General features: G+C 39.0%; 1 protein-coding gene across 10 annotated transcripts in view; it reads left to right on the plus strand.

Annotated features, from left to right (window-relative positions):
- The window catches only part of svilb (supervillin b), a 91,255-nt gene that overhangs the window by 20,521 nt on the left and 53,751 nt on the right, over positions 1–16,983 (plus strand). For 7 of the 10 annotated variants that reach the window (XM_036138605.1, XM_036138599.1, XM_036138602.1 and 4 more), the window contains exons 1-6: positions 1,822–2,022; positions 5,243–5,306; positions 6,229–6,320; positions 6,425–6,482; positions 7,214–7,362; positions 7,903–8,728. In XM_036138605.1, coding sequence (XP_035994498.1) covers positions 1,962–2,022; positions 5,243–5,306; positions 6,229–6,320; positions 6,425–6,482; positions 7,214–7,362; positions 7,903–8,728 — 1,250 coding nt within the window. In that variant the 5' untranslated portion in view covers positions 1,822–1,961. Of the gene's footprint in view, positions 1–1,820; positions 2,023–5,242; positions 5,307–6,228; positions 6,321–6,424; positions 6,483–7,213; positions 7,363–7,902; positions 8,729–16,983 lie in introns of those variants that run through there. The other 3 variants (XM_036138604.1, XM_036138609.1, XM_036138608.1) reach the window with 3 other exon arrangements.

A 16,983-nucleotide genomic window follows, 5' to 3' on the forward strand; every position in this document is an offset into this window, starting at 1 on the left:
TACTCATTTTGAAGGGGACTAGATTAGAACTCATGTTTCTGGCGAACTGAAGACGAATTGAAATGATGAAGATGAAGATAACGAGCAGCGGGAATACTTGCGTAAAAGATGGATATAGATGAGGAATAGAGGGCAGAAGGATAGATTGCTGGACTCCCTTATTGACTAGGGCCCTCATTAAAACCTGTTTCTTGGCTAGAGATAAAAATATTGCTTCAGATAATGATCAAGCACAATAAGATAAACTCCAGACTGTGTCTGTCTAATCCCGTTTATTTCGTTTTGTAGTGTAAATTTACCTTGACAGCGGTATACATGATACATTTAGATCAGTCTGACAGGTCCTCTCTGACCCCTCTCTGCTGGCAGAAGCTTTGCTCTCCATTTAGGAGGTAATCTCCTCCCACACCGCCTTGTCATCACTTCTTCCCGGGACGTTAAGGAAAGGACCCAGTAGTGCTCCTGCACTGCAATAACAGATCTAAAAATAAGTGAAATGTTCTTAAAATTTATGTTTTTATCCATGATTTGAGCAGGTACATAATATTATCTGCCAATGGAATGAGTATTTTGACCCCTAAAATAAGGTAATTAGATATCCTGCACTTGAAATTGAATTGAATTCCTATTTTAAGTGCAAAAATCTTATTCCATTGGCAGATCATCTTATTCACCTGCTCAAACCGAGGATAAATGCACTCATTTTAAGAAAATATTACTTATTTTTGGTTCTGTTTTTGCAGTGTGCTTGTCAGTACCCTCAGAACGTACTCAGCTCAGATCATTGTCGACGTGCTGTTCCTTAATTTGCCCAGCTTTTTGTGTATATCTTTGATGTTTTCGTGCAACAGTGTTTGGTTTCCCCGCTAGCAGAGTGCGCCTTGCTCACTGCGAGGCAAACTAGTGGCTGTCTGGACTGGTCAGTGGGACCTTTCATTGACTAACTTACAGAGAAGGTTGACTTATCCAGACTTAAACACCATGTTTTTTGCTTTTTGTTTGGACTTTTGGAAGAAAACGGGAGTTTTGGGAGAAAAGTGGGAACAGCGTACACACTCTGGACGAAAATTACCTTTTTTTTCCTGGTTATGGTTTTAAGGCAGGATCTTCTTGTTGAGGACTCACTGGGACATTATGAAATGTATTATTTAAAAAAAAAAAAAAAGAGATCAAACGTGGGGCAAATAATACATTAATGCTGTATGTGTTGTCTCACTTCTCACTAAGAAGAAAGAAAAGAGGGGAAAACCTTCACATGTCCCGGGAGAGCAAAAACCTTAAAGCAGTGACACTCCTGATAAAGCAGTGGGATTATAATCCAGGAGACAACAGCTGTATGCCAGCATCTCAGAGGAATTTCCCGTCCAAACATGCAGTGTGATTTTTCTTCGGGGGGGGGGATTTTATAGTTCCCTGGTTACGTTGGCTGAATTGTGCTAAGCAACGGTCTGATTTCCAGTAGCCCTGGACCCCAAAGCACCCCCTGCAGCTCTGCTGGCACCCTCCTCCAATCCCCTTCCAGAGTTTTTATCATCAGGGCTAATTTCTGCCTGTAATCTGATTAGGGGCCCTGAGCTGCTTTAACACCCTGCTGTGCTGTCTCTCTCTCTCTATCTCTATCCATCTCTGCCCAAATGACACACATACACACACACACACACACACACACACACACACACACACACACACACACACACACACACACACACACACACACACACACACACACACACACACACACAAACACAGACTGTGGTGCGACTCCCAGTCTGTGTGGGTTGCAGCTTGCTTTCAGGCTCTCCCTCTCTCTCTAGCCGTGTGTGGGTGTGTGTCACCTCCGTCTTTACCTGTCCGCTGTGCTCATCTCCGCCGCCGCCGCCGTCGTTGGTCACTGCCCTCACCACCACTGTGAGCTAACGGGGTCCCAGCAGCAGGCCGTCCTCCAGTCCGCCTATTTAAACATGTTTCGAAACCCATGGATCTCTAGTTTCCATGTGAACCATGTGCAGCCCTGCAGGGAAGGTAAGGCCTGTGGAAAGATGAACCACTGACCTGGCTTCTTCTCCGCTTTGATTTTGGCAGAACAGTATGTTTGGGATCCAGGTTCATGTTTTTGCTTTGTTGCATGAGCTTAGACTGGGAACCAGCGGAGACAGACGTCGCTTAAACTTGGTTTGTTTTGAATGCTTAAAGAATTTTACGGATGTTAGAGAGATGGGCAGAAAGCTTTCTTTCAGTTGAGGACATAAATCATCACCAAATTTTATCAGTCTTTGCTTTAAGTTGAGTAATATTACTCTTAAATTTAAGTGAGTGCTGATAGCTTACTGCTTTCTGGATCATTTGGAAATTAGAGCGGTTCATGTTGCAGAAAAATCTGGTCGAATGCGCTGACAGAGTCTGACCGGCGGCTCTGGATAACATTAGAAAATCCTTCTTCTTGTGCCGACTTTAGGCCTACGTTGCTTTGTGGCCACGTCTGTCTTGAACCTTGTGCTGTTTGTTTGGCTGGCGACCTTCAGGCGTTTCCAAGGGAAGCTGAACCGGCTTCTGCATGTGGGGGCTTTCCACCGTTGGAGGTTCATTTGTGAAGTCACCCCACCATTAACCTCTCATAAAAGTAACATTTTAATATGTTTAATAAGTCCAAGCAAGACCCCTAACTGCAAAAACGGATCTAAAAAATAAGTAAAATGTTCTTAAAGTTAGTGTATTTATCCGTGATTTGGGCAGGTAAATAAGATTATCTGCCAATGGAATGAGTATTTTGACCCCTAAAATAAGATAATTAGATATACTGGACTTGAATTAAGATGACGGAGATAAATTGTTCCTATTTTAGGTGCAAAAAATCTTATTCCATTGGCAAATCATCTTATTTACCTGCTCAAATGAAGGACAAATACACTAATTTTAAGAACATTTTACTTATTTCTAGTTCCGTTTTTGCAGTGCTGACACAGGAAAAAATAATAAAATCTTGCTTTTTTTGGGATTTTGTTTGCTTCTGCCACCCCAAATGTGGATGTTTCTGCTGCGCAGGCGGCTGCAGTGTTTGGCCACACGGTCACTGGAGGCCAAAATTAGTCAGCGGGGCTCTGGAGGCGTCTGAAGCAGAAATATGACCTGTCTCCTGGGTGTGACATAAGAGTTAAAGGGTCAGCTATCAGCTGGGAACTTTTTCTGACTGATAGTGAGGCGTAAGATCACACATAACATAAAATCTATTTGGCTTTTGCTGTGGTAGAAATTCAATAATTTGGATTTCATTTTTTTTTAAAAAAAGGTCAAATTGGGATCATTGTTCTGCTTAAGAACACAGTTGGGTCCAAGCTTTCCTCCTGATGACAACATTGTCCCATTAGGAGAAAGAAAACTGGTTATAATGTCAAGAAACAGTGCATTTCAAGCTGTATGCAAACGAAATTTCGTTCTGTACGCACTCTGTGCATACAAAATGACAAATAAAGCTGTCTAAGTCTAATTGGAGCACCATGTCCAATTTAACATCAATATAGACTGAGTGTGTAGTGACCGACAAAGAAGCCTCTGCTCGAAGATCGTCAGCACCTTGGAGATTTGTAGCTGCCCACATGAAAAAGTAAAATACCTTGTGGAAAAAGGTTTTCCTGGTCAAACGAGACAAAAATAACCATAAGACGAATACAGGAATCAAATGAAAACCCTTTACCAGCTGTGAAGCATGGTGGTGGCAGCATTGTGCTCAGGGTACATGTACTGGACATGTGAGCGGTTTAAGGACACGGCACACAGAGATGAAATAACAAAGGAGGACTTCCTCCAACTTCACCTCAAAGAAACAAAGCATTTGTTGCCAGTTCTCTGATTACAATCATAACCCCTGGTTCTGTGTACTTAGGCTACAAACGCATCAGAGAGGAGATAATATTGACAATCAGGAAAATTTTAATAGCACTTTAACCCACACTGCAAAAACAAAACTAAAAATAAGTCAAATATTCTTGAAAGTAGTGTATTTGTCCTTGATTTGAGCAGGTAAATAAGATGGTTTGCCAATGGAATGAGATTTTTTGCACTTAAAATAGGAACAACTCATCTCTATCATCTTATTTCATGTGCAGTATATCTAATTATGTTAGTTTAGGGGTCAAAATACTCATTCCATTGGCAGATAATCTTATTTAGCTGCTCAAATCAAGGATAAATGCACTAATTCCAAGACAATTTGACTTATTTTTAACTTATTTTTAACGTTTTTGCAGTGCAGGTTCTGTCACTGACAGGCGAAGCGGACGAAATGTTTGAACGGGCAAACCCACAGGTTACAGGAATAGAAGAAGAATAAAAGAAACAAAAGAGAAATTTGTTTCTTCGCCGCAGCAGCGATAATTTCACCGTCCGCTTTCTCATCAGAAATGTTAAACATTAATTGTTGCGTTTTGGACCCGTTTCTGTTTCCCAGTTTGAAAATTAAGTTAATTTGTTACAATAAGGAAACTTGGAACATGAATTTGGCAGAGTCGCAGTTGACTGGCCACCACAGCGCCGCGTTAGACACGGAGCTGTAAGATGCTTACTAGACAAAAAAAAAAACCCAACATATATATATATATAAGATCTAATATTACCATATCAGAATGTCTCATATTGCAACTACAAAATAATGCTTGGGTGCAACATTTAGCTAGCTACTACATTTTCAAAATGGCAAACATTGCCCACAACAACATATATGATGGGCTTTAACGACTCATGATGCTTCTAACATAAATTTTGCAGACTGAGATGCGTGTTGGTGGGACAGGAAAGGGAACAGTGAGAAAAATCTGGCTTAATCACAAATTATATCGTTACTGCAATATTCAATAATAACAAAATGCAGTCACAAGTGTTCTTTATATTGTAAAAGCCTTGATTATTAAACTTAGAAATTTAATGAATAGCTCAATAAATGGCGATATCAGTAAGGTTGGGAAAGAGTCTGATGACATGTTAATGGAGGCAGGATTCTACTAGCAATAAATAAATAAAATTAAATGTAATTACAATAATATGGTGATTATTATTTTCTGCGTTTCATTGGTTCTGGTGACCATTTTAACTATTCTGAAAATTGACTTGCGTTATTAAAGCTACATTTAAAATTAATGCATTTTGATTGCTAAATTTAGCGTGGCTGTTGAAATGTCTGCATCGCTGAACTGAAAGCGGTCGTCTAGATTATTTATTACTCAGAACGGCCTCCTGTTTCTCTTTTCAGGATTGGGATCTAAAGTTTCGACAAAACTTTCCAGCTCGACCTCTCTACCAACAGAAACTCTAAGGTAAGAAACAGAAAAAAATATTTCATTTAAATGTAATTTCCCTCTGGGATTATTAAAGTATTTCTGATACAGATTTCTTCAGTTTTCAATCAATAAATTCTATGCTGCATAAATAAAAGCCACTAAACAACAAAAAAATACACATATCCAACTTATTCCTATTTAACACACTTTCTCTGACCAAATATGCATTAAAACATATTGAAATGTCAACTGTTACTTATTAGTGGTGATTATGAAATCATATGTGCCTTCATCTTTCAAAGATTGGGAGAATAACCTGAAATAAATGGCCTGTGGTAACATCCACTAACATTAAGTTGGAAGTTTCCAATAGAGATACATTGTTCATCCTTTGTAGAGATCTGTGACACACAAGCCGCAAGAAATGAATGATTGCTAGTTTCCTTTCAGAAGTTGATGTGGTCATCTAAAACAAATATACAGTGAAATAATTAGGGAAGATAAGAGAGTAATTAAAGAAGAGTTATAAATAAAAGAAAGTTACTCATACAGGTTATTGGGGAAACCCTTGTTCTCCCCTTGTTTCCTGAAAATGTTTGACCTGAAAAAACTGAAGAAGATTTTTAAACGAGAGGTGAAACGTCTTCAAGGAACAAGAGAAGCCCAGTTATTATTTACTAAAGCACAATATTTTCATGTCTGGATGACTGGGAATCTACATCAGTGTATTCTCCACTTCCTGTTCAACAGATCTGGTTAAAAGCAGTAACTTTCACTTGCTGAGGGTATTATCTTATATGATTATGATTAATGAGTATGATGATTAATAATTAGGTAATGGGTTAATAGTAATTAGTTCCTGAGATTTAATCCTTATTAATTACAAAGACACGGCTATTTTAATTTTGCTTAATCAGTGATAATCTGAATGTTTTTGACTCTCTCTTTTGCTTTAAAGTTTTCAGAGTGACTATTCCTTCAAAGACAAGACCAACTTGGTCAAGAGTGTTTCAGACACAGATTCCAAACTTCTGTTTGTTCTTCCGAAGGGTGTGTATTGGTAACACCGCATAAAGCAAATAACTGCTTATTCTTAGCATTTTTTTTTTCTTATGACTCTTAAAATGTGTAAAAACCATGTTTCATGTTTTTAGTGTCGGAGTTGAAAAAGTACTTTGAGAGCTCAATCTCCAAGGATCCGGAAATGAACAGGTGAGCATCGTTTCAAACCGGGGGGTGTAACTGTACAAAACAATTACGGTTCGGTATGTAATTCGGTTTAAAAATTACGGTTCATTTGCATATTTCGGGTTTCAAAGTACCAGTTGGTACATTTTGGGCTTGCTTCAATCAAGAGAAACAAATACAAAGTGGCCACTGTAGAACTGGTTGAAGATTGGGTTTGTTTTTGGATTTTCCATTAATAAAGGATAGATGATGTGGCCAATGGATGGATGGCTGGATGGATGGATTATTCATCAATAAAACCACTTGAAAATGCTCAGCGTTGTTTAGGATTTTAAAAAAATAAACTGTGTAGACATTTAAGAGTAAAAAGGGTTAAATCCCTCTAGACTTGTTAGTGCACTAGATGCACCTGAATGCACCATAAAGACACCTGTTGGGAAATCCCCTCTGGTCAGAGGGACTCCTCCTCACCACAGTACCAACATCTCACAGCATCCCACATGCTGAGCAGCGTTTTGACTGGTTGAATGCTGCAGGCAGCTGAATTTGGACTTTAAGCTGATTTTTCCTCCAGCACCAGTGATGTTTACATAGAGCTCGGCGTTGTTTTAGGTGAGGAATTCAGGGGATTTGGTGCTAACCGGGAGTCATCTCTGTTTTGTTTCAGTGTAGCACTACAGAGCAATGCATTTGCGGCAAGACTTGGACAACTCGACTGCTGCTGGCTAACAGTCACTGACTTTTGTCTCCTATAGGAAAGAGAGGATAGCGCGACGACTAGAAGGAATTGAAACTGAAGCGCCACCTGCTCTGGTGCCAGGTGGTTTAGTAGCCAACAGGATGCTGGAAGAAGATCCACCTCGATACACCCGTGGTTCAGACCCCTGTGAGCCTCGTGGGATGGGTAAGCACTATAAATATACATATTTATGAAATAAATGTAATTCTTTCAGTCTTTCTTTACATTTAAAAGTGGTATTGACATCCCTTCATGCAAATAAACTCTCATAGTTGTGTCAGTAAATTTTAAGCTATTTCTTCTACCTGGGATTCCCATTTTTCAGCTCACTATACATTGCTAATTTTTAGGTGGGGGGGATTGTTATGTTGTCTTGTATTCGACTAAAAGTTTGAAACATCTAAATATACCACCATATTTATAGAAAACCAACCAACATTCAAGTAAAAATGTTTAATTTCCGTTGTCAAGCACAGGTGGTGGTAGGGGGCGGATTTGGACCCGTTAGCTGGGCACATAGATTTGACAGAGTTAGCCATAAACTCTGCTGCGTAGCAAAGTTTTTCACGGTTTATCTGTTGGTCAGTTAACATAATGTGGCAGGAATGTTGATTACATGCAAGAAACTAGCTAGCAGAGTAACAAGACTTGCAAAAGAGCTGGTAAAGAATGAAGACAATGAAGCATTTCCACTGTTTATCCCAGTGAGGCGCTACAGCCGAGAGGAGATGGAGCCGCCGCAGAAGAAGGTGACCTCTCCAGACAGAACGCCTCAGGTGAAAGGTGGCAATGGCAGCAGACGCCCAGAGCCGGTTGTGGTTTACGTTGATCCAGTGACGTTATCCACCTCATCCACACCCACATCAGGTCCCCCGTCCAACCTCAGCTCCAAGGCCGAACGCATCGCTCGCTACAAAGCTGAGCGTCGGCGCCAGTTGTCAGAACGCTATGGCATCCTCCTGGACCAAGAGGCAGACACCGAATACACACCGCGGTACCGCTCCCGGCGTGAGCCGGACACCTCGGACCGCCAGGTCACCTCCAGGAGAGACAGAGAGAGAACAGAGGTGGAGACACATGGACAGGAACCGAGGATACCCTTCCGCTCTGGAGTGGGCCGGGTTTACATGACGACACACCCGGATCCTGCCCCTGCAGCCCAACCGAGGCATGCCCACTCAAACCAAGCTCCTCCCCCAGCCCAAGAAAGGCCTGGCAGATTCTCAGAGCAGGAGAGAGTGATGAATGTGGAGAATCATCGGCAAGCTGGGGCTCAGGAACGCTCGTTCACATCGAGAGGCAAGATGCAGGAGCAGCATCAGCCTCAGCCACAACAGAGGCAGCACACCCAGCAACACGATTCGTCCCACCGAGATCAAAGCCCCGCCTCCACCAGGAGCTACACTATCGCTGCGGTGCCTAGCTCCCCTCGCACAGCCCGCCGTGTATCTTTGCCCTCCACACGCTACGGCATCTCACCTGGAGATTTATTCATAGAGCAGCAGGCTCAGAGCATCCTCAACAGACAGGGGTGAGTATAAAGAAATGTTTAAAATATATATATTTTATTACTGAAAGCTTTGTTGTCAGGAAAAAATATGTTTTTTTTTTTTTTTACTTTCTGAAAGTCACTTATCAAACCAGTAGTTTTAATTGTAAAAAATGTTTGAAGCATTCAAACTGCAGAGATAGCGTTTCTCTTTCTCTTTTAGATTAGATGATTAGATTCAACTTTATTGTCATTACAAAGCTACAGGTACAAGGCAACGAAATACAGTTTAGGTCTAACCAGAAGTGCAATAGCAGCAAGTGCAGGATAAACAATGGTTCCATATGTACAGGACATGGATTATTACTGAATAAATATAGAGATACATACTATTATAGGCAGAATTTTACTGATAGATTTGTTCTATGAGTATAATATATAGATAACTAGTATTGTGGACTAAATTTGCAGCTGGATATGTACCGAATATAATATATATATGGATATTACTTTAAATGGAGTATATTTTCTTGTCTTATGTGGGTAATTAGTAAGATTACCATCACTTAAGTATTATTATTTTTATTATTCAAGTAAAGGTAACTGAGTGTAATTAACTAATATTTGCTTACTGCACACTTCAGCTTATACACCACTTCTTTGGACTTCTGCATACTTTTTGGTACTTAAAGTATTCAAATACCAACATGTTTTAAGAGATGGGTGCTATGTCTTCTACTATTTTTTCTTACTATTTATAACTTTTATGCAATTTTTTTTTAAAGCAGCACTGTGTACGTTTTGACCTGAGTATTAGCTTAAATGAAAGGATTTTTCAGGTTAATATACAGCGTGCATATCGGTTCTCCGTGTGGGCTGCCCATCTCCAAAATTCCCTTGAATTTTGATGAGAGTCTTAGCTGAAAAAAGCCTGCTGTCAAAAATCACACCTACGTTTCTCCCAGCTGAAGTAAAAGGTGGGGTATGGGACCAAGGCTTGGGGCCCGACGAGATTTAGAACTAAAGAGAGTGTAATCAGTTTTAGGTGGAGAAGATTTTGAGACAACCACTGCTTGATATCAGAGAGACAGTTTTGCAATAAACAAATATTATTTATTGTAGGATTTGATCTAGAGGGGTTAATGTGGCCTCATCTTTACAAGTAACTCCATGACTTCTCAATCTGCTGCTCTGCTATCAGGTGCCAAAACACGGAGGGAGACTGTTTAATTTTGTGACAGTGCAGTGTTGCCAGCAGCCTTTATGGGCGCTGAACCTGGAAGTTACAGGTCTAGCGTCCCCTAGTGGTTAAAAGCTACACAGTGCTGTTTTAATAATGTCCATAAATGTTGCCCCTACTGAAACAAAAATAATCTTTGTGCCATTTGGACAACCTTCAGATACTTAGAGCCAGAGACACAGTTCAGACTTTAAATGCTTCACAAAACATTGCACTCCTGCCAAGTGATTCTGTTTTTTAGGTTTTCCCTGCAATTTTCCTAAGTTCATATCTCAGGTGTCCTAATTTTTTAAACAAATTTCTCAAGTACATTGGTTTTATTTATCTCTAAATAGGGTCAGACAGAAAGGATTAACAAAATATAACTTTTGCACCTTTACAGTTTTTCAGAATGAGGTTTTTATTCTCTTTAATTCAATTTATTCATTAATATAGGTATTTCAGTCTACTTTCACAAACTGTACCTGTCATGCAAGCTCAAGACGGTATAAGCATTTCAGCTAATGCTGGTGTATAAACCTTATTCCTGGCAATATTTCTGTTGGATCAGTAGCAGGCTTGTCATCAAGTAAGATAGAGGTTAAGATGGAGAAGTTATGATAAAGTTTTTTTATTGTATGTAAATGTATCTAGCTGTATTTTTCAAATGACTGATTTGCAGTTTAGCTAAATGTCTTCTTTATAGTCAGTTCGGAATAGTCATATGGCTGCTGTTAGGTCCATCAAAGTTCAGACAGGTCCAAATCTATGTTGGAGAGGCGTCCCACTCCTTCAACGATCCCTGCTACCCCCACAGACGGTCAAATTAATAATTCAATCACTTTTATTTTATGAACATTCAAGGTTACCTTCCCTATAAAAACCTGGTTTATACCTTTTCCTTTCATGAAAAAAATAAGATCATGGTATTTATATTATTTTTCCAACACTATGACATTTCTGCCTCTACAATTTTGTGCCTCATTCACTGGCGGTGGAGTAAATGAGGCACATGTGACAGGTACGCACGCACAGATGAATTACACGCTAACGACTGGGAGTGATGTTGCAACCTCCTGCAGAACATGTCAAAATATCTGTGTTTTTTAAATCCTCCAAAGTCATGAAGAAAGCAGTGCTCATTCTCCTGCAAGGAGTAGTCTCAACTCTACTACTTTCTGTCCAACTATAACAACTAGCTGATGTTCTTCAACTCCCAATAACCCTGTATGTTTGCTATTTTCACTTTGATGAATGAAAAGCACATAAAAAAAACCTTGAGATTTTGGTTTGACTACAAAAAACCACTGTATAACAAACACCAGTGAAGTATTAACAGCACTGCTCAGAGTATATCAGGTATGGTTTTAGAAATTGCCCTTTTGAAATAAGCAAATACACAATTTACATAATAGGCTGTAAAACAGAAAATGTCATCGGTATTTCTCCTTGTGATGAGATTAAGGTTGTGTGCCTTTTGGCGAGTTTCTATTCAGGTAATCATAAACAACGTTTTACTCTTTACTTATCGATGCATACATGATTTGTTCAAAGCTTCTCCATGTACAGTAGTGGAGTTAACGAGGCAGCTAAATATGCAGTTGTACGTAATCAACGTCCTTTTCTACAGGTCATCCTACTGAACTTTGACAGATTATATTATTATATTATCCAGTTTGTGGGGTAAAACTTGATTCCCATTTTTTTCATTATATACTCAATGAGAGATTGTCTACTTAAACCCATCTGGCCCGATCTCGGTCCAAGCATAGCCACACCCATTTTATCAAGCTTTAAAAGTAGTTTAGAAACGGTCACATTTTTTCTTCCTAAATACCTCCAAAGAGGAGGCTTTAATGTTTATAACACATTTTTATTTTCCACAAATACTTTTGGTTTTACAGCATTTTAAACACACAAAATACCATTTATCTGTCTATCAAACATGACTGACTCTCAGAAAAATGCTCACCAAGGTCTGTAGTGTTAAAAACTAGAGAGTCTTACCATTTAAGCAAGACACAGCACGTTTCTCTTCCAGCTGTGTTCATTTTGTAATCACCGTGTGCAACGGGGCTGACAAAACTGTGAGGGAAGTGCGCAGTAACACACGGGCACTTTCTGACAAGCTGCAGCTGTGACCAATTAAAATGTAACATTCTGCAGCTGGGTTTTTTTCTCCTCTCTCAACGTCTATCGCCAAAGCAATGCAGAGGAGTGAACATATCATTCTAGAAGTTTCTCAAACAGATATCAGTCATGATTTCTGACATTTCTCTTCATTTTATTGATTTATGCTGTGCACAATAATACATGTTGAGGAAACAGAGGGTAAATCTTAATACCAAAGCCTTTTTCATGTGCAGAAGGAGTCCTAAAGTTAAAATTTTTATTTGACCTGTTTCCTTTTTATAAGGTGAAAAACACATTTGGAACAGTTTGGCACATTTGGATAAACTGTGCCAAAATCAGAGGTCCGCCTCTTGCTGTCAAGATTTGGATATAAAAAGTCTGAGGCTTCTCCTGTATTTTCATAAGGGTTTTCATGTAGTTTTGCAGTGTTTATTTTGAAAAATATTTAGGTGAGGCAAGGAAAATTAGATATTTCCTTGGTTTAATCACCTATAAATCAGAAATAGAGACATTTGCAATAGTGGTTCCACTTGAATATTAGTTAATGCCTTAGTGTCACACAAAACCAAAATTTTACATTTAAAATGTATACATTTGGAGCTGTTCTTAATTTATATCACATATGTAATTTCAGGTGGAAATTGCCCCTAAAACCTTTTGGGCTTTAAGGGCTAAGAAAGCAGGCCTGGATAGTGTGCAGATAATTCAAGGATCATGAATTATAGTGGTAAAGTTGATGAAATACTACTAGCAAAGCTAGCACGCTACAGTTTACATGTTTTAAAACTTTTTTTGTCATTATATTAAACTTTAAAGATGTGAGCTGCCTTTAGAGCTCCCTGTTATTCTATGTGCTTTTTTGTACTCTTTACCAAGGGTTCCCTGCTTCATTTAAAGTTATTCCGTTATCAGTAGGGCATACATTATTCACACGGCACCTTTAATGGGAATTACATTTTCTTAGTCATATTTTAATACAATTGTCTCTAGTTTTTATTTGCCGATAATATGTGATGATATATGTTCTATCTGCTCCATTTTTGTCTAATGGAAAATGACACAAAGTTAATTTTCCTGATTTTTCCAAATGCTGGATAAATAGTTCCTGAGTACCTAAGCGTGAATATAAACATAAACACAGTTTCACATGTGCAGAAATCCAAGCCAAACAAAAGTATAAGCTTTAAGAAAAATAACATATTATGGCCTTATATTTTCAACTCATATGTGTGTTTAATATCTGACTGAATACCATTTAAAGAAATATCTCGTAGACCTTAAAATAATAACCTATCCATTCTGGTGTTTGTTTTCCAGTTTCATATGCAAATCTGTTCTGGTGAGTTCATTTGGGAAATATTGCCACGGTTTCAGATGTAGCATTATTTCCCTAGCTGCTCTCACAACACCTGGTTTATTATCAGAAAGCTCATCGGTTTCGGTATATAATCAGATTTGCAGCCTTTTAAAGCAATGAGAATTTTCGCTTACCAAGGGAAGTGAAAAAAGGGTATAGCTGATGGTATCTGGGCAGAGATAAATATGACATTTTACTCTGATCTGTAGATTACATAGCAACTGATTAAATTCAATAATAACTATAGCTGATTTCTTTGAGCAAACCAGCTATCTTTTCAGTGAACAATTTCCTGAAGAGGTCTCACAGTGTCCCAAAATAACTTTGCAGCACGTTTTCGCAGTCAAAGAATGACTATTAATCTCAAAACAGCTTTTGAAAGTGAGTTGTAGACAATCCTCAGCTTCTCTTCAAAGTAAGACGCTTTTGCATTGGTAACAGTGTGAAAATCCGCAAAACACCCAACAGTCCTCTGGCAAACTGTCAGAAGTGCCGTTCACCAGCGGCACAAGGAGCTAGGTTTGTCCTGTAATCGACAGGTTGCTGGTTTGAACCCTCACTCCAACCGTCTAAGTCATTGTGTCCTTGGTGAGAAGCACTTTGGGGTCTTCTGGACTTGATAAAACGCAATCCAGGTACAGGTCATTTACCCTTTTCCTTAAATAACCGCCTATCACAAAACACTTAAAGCCAAGTTTATTTTCTGAAAGGACATAAGTGGCAAGGAGGGTTGCAGTCAATGCCTTTCAGACCTCTGAACCACCAGGCGAAGTCCCAGCCCTGTAACGTCCAATTCATGAAAGCGTGGGTTTTTTAAAGGCTTAAAATGAATTAATCAACAGTCTCTGAATCTCTCATTTGCAAGAGCAGGTTGTTCCATAGATTAGTTGTCATGCCTCTATTCCCTCAACATTTTAGTCTTGACCCAGGAACATCTACCAGCTGTTTATTTGTGGACCTTATTCCTCAGACTGGAGCATAATTGTGCAGACTATATATGGCTGGACTTCAGCTAAGAGCACAGATGTTTTCTCAATAGTGATGTACTTCAATTCAATTCAGTTTTATTTATATAGCGACAATTCATGAAACATGTCATCTCAAGGCACTTTACAAAGTCAAGTTCCCTATATAAGGGAACCAGTTGATTGCATCAAAGTCCCGACAAGCAGCATTCACTCCTGGAGAAGCGTAGAGCCACAGCGAGAGTCGTCTGCATTGTCCATGGCTTTGCAGCAATCCCTCATACTTAGCAAGCATGAAGCGACCAGCGGATGCTTGCTCAGTATGAGGGATTGCTGCTCATTCACATCTAGAGGCAGGATGCAGGAGCAGCAACAACCTCAGCCATAACAGAGGCTGCACAACCAAAAAGCCCTTACACACCACCACTTTTGTACCCTATAGAATGGAAAATATCCACCACACAACTTACTATACATATAAGACTCTGCTGAGTCTATGGACCCTGCTGAGTTTCACTCAGGGTGGACACATCTTTTAAAGCCTGCAAAAAAACCTTTGACTGGTGAGTATTGAAAACTCAGATTAAACGTTTGAGAAAGGGTTCCTGTTTGTGGCTAAATGACAGAACTGTTTTTGTGAAAGACGTTTTAGAGACAAGACTTTTTTTATTGTTCAAATGTCGTTTGTCAATTTTTGGTACTTCCACAACCCTAAAAATGTATATGGCATTTCTTCAAGTAGTTGCACTTTTTTGTATTTATGAAGTTTCCCCTCAGTTAACTGTCCATATCGTGCTCATTTACATGAAGCTATAAATTAGATCTTTTTACATTTATCAAAACCTAACAGGTTCACATTGAGTGTAGGCCGACAATGATATTTTATGGTTTAAGTAGACCCTAATAAACACGTATCTTGCTTTGCAAGCCAAGCACCCCTTGGTTTGCTCTGTAAAACAGTTCAGACTCTCTTTACTGTAGTTGAACGGCTGATAAAACCAATGTGAAAGGGAACTACTCACAGCGGTTCTTACTTTCCTAAAGAGTGGGGACAACAATAAATGTAGTGCAAAGATAATTCCCTTGTTCTCTGGTTTGGTAGCTATGCTTTGTGACTCTCAGTGGATTGTCGCTCTTCAGATAGCTTTGAAAGTCTGCGGTGAGCCACGCTTGTGGTCTCATCCACTGATTGAGTGCTCAAGAAGCACAAGCAGTGTTTAAGCACTTCATGCCATTTTAGATAAAGCCGATTCCCGTCACTTATGTCCTGCTTAGCGCTACACAATGAGATTAGAGTAACCTTTGACTACCAGGGGTCATTGGGTTAGAGATGAAAATAGCTGGACTATTTGGCATAATGACATCAGGGAGGGAGAGTTGGAATCGGACTTAGCTCACATGGCATGCTGTTACTTGATCTTGCTGCACTAGAGGAGGATTTAGGAGCTGATGTGGGTCCCATGATAGTCTTATGTTCTAGACTTTTCCTCTAGTAAGTTTCTTTAAGGGTAGCCAGTTTTCCTCAGATTTGAAATATGATTGCACAAAAACCAAAATGTCTACAGTAACAGATTTGCTTATTGTTTCCTTAGGCAGGTTCACAGTAAATGCATTGTTTGGATCTCCTCTCATAAGAATAAATTGGATTATGTGCAGCCATGATATTCAATATGGTCTCTGGGAAAGAAAAATGTGTTGAGATGCCACATTTAATAGCAATACTTTAGTCTTATATGACCAAAATGTGGGTCATTTATTTGAAACATTGATAAACTAAAATGTGCCGCCATTTTTAGGGCCAATTGCTTTTTTCCCCCCTGGTATCTCTTTCTGTAGAGCAATACTTAATCATTTTCCCCCCCAAATTGCTCAGCTATGAACATTTAGATTTAAAATGGTAATAAGGTTTGTAGCATTTGGCATACAATTTCTCTGAGCACTTTATTGGCCAAACCTAATTTCTTATTTCTAAATGATTTCTAATAATTTGGAAATCCTGTTGCTCCCACCAGAGGAAAAAGTCAATTGCCAGTACCTTTCCCACCTGGTATTATGTTAAACGCTATGCTCTAGGCCAGTGATGGCCAACCAGTTCAGCATCAAGAGAGAACTTTCATTTTTCAATAAAATTTTATTTATATAGCGCCAATTCATGTTACGTGTCATCTCAAGGCACTTCCCAAAGTCAAATTCAATCAGATTAAAATACCTTTTTATACATTTTAACTCTCATAAAGCTGTTCCACTGCTGAGTTTCTTACATTTCCAAAAAGGAAACTGTTATAAAGTTGATTTTCTTAAAATGGTAAGATCATGAAAAAAACTTGTCTTTATTATTTATTTCATTAATAATGTCATCTTTCCAAACATTTGCTAAAAACAGATTCTCTAAATGCGTTCATACTTTCATGTACCTGCTCTGGTTTACTGTCGTCTTTCCGGCCCTTTGTTCCTCTTATGAAGAAACCATTTTATTTCGGCCTTCCAAGAATAATAAGTAAAACTTTTTACAGCACAGTCTGTTGTTCTCCACTAAATATCTGAGCTATCGGTGCAGTCTTGAATATTAAACACTTTCTGTAGAGAAAAAATCTAAATTCTTCATCCTGGACCTTTCTTGGAC

This window comes from Fundulus heteroclitus, chromosome 6, assembly GCF_011125445.2.
Source record: "Fundulus heteroclitus isolate FHET01 chromosome 6, MU-UCD_Fhet_4.1, whole genome shotgun sequence".
Taxonomy (NCBI): Eukaryota; Metazoa; Chordata; class Actinopteri; order Cyprinodontiformes; family Fundulidae; genus Fundulus; species Fundulus heteroclitus.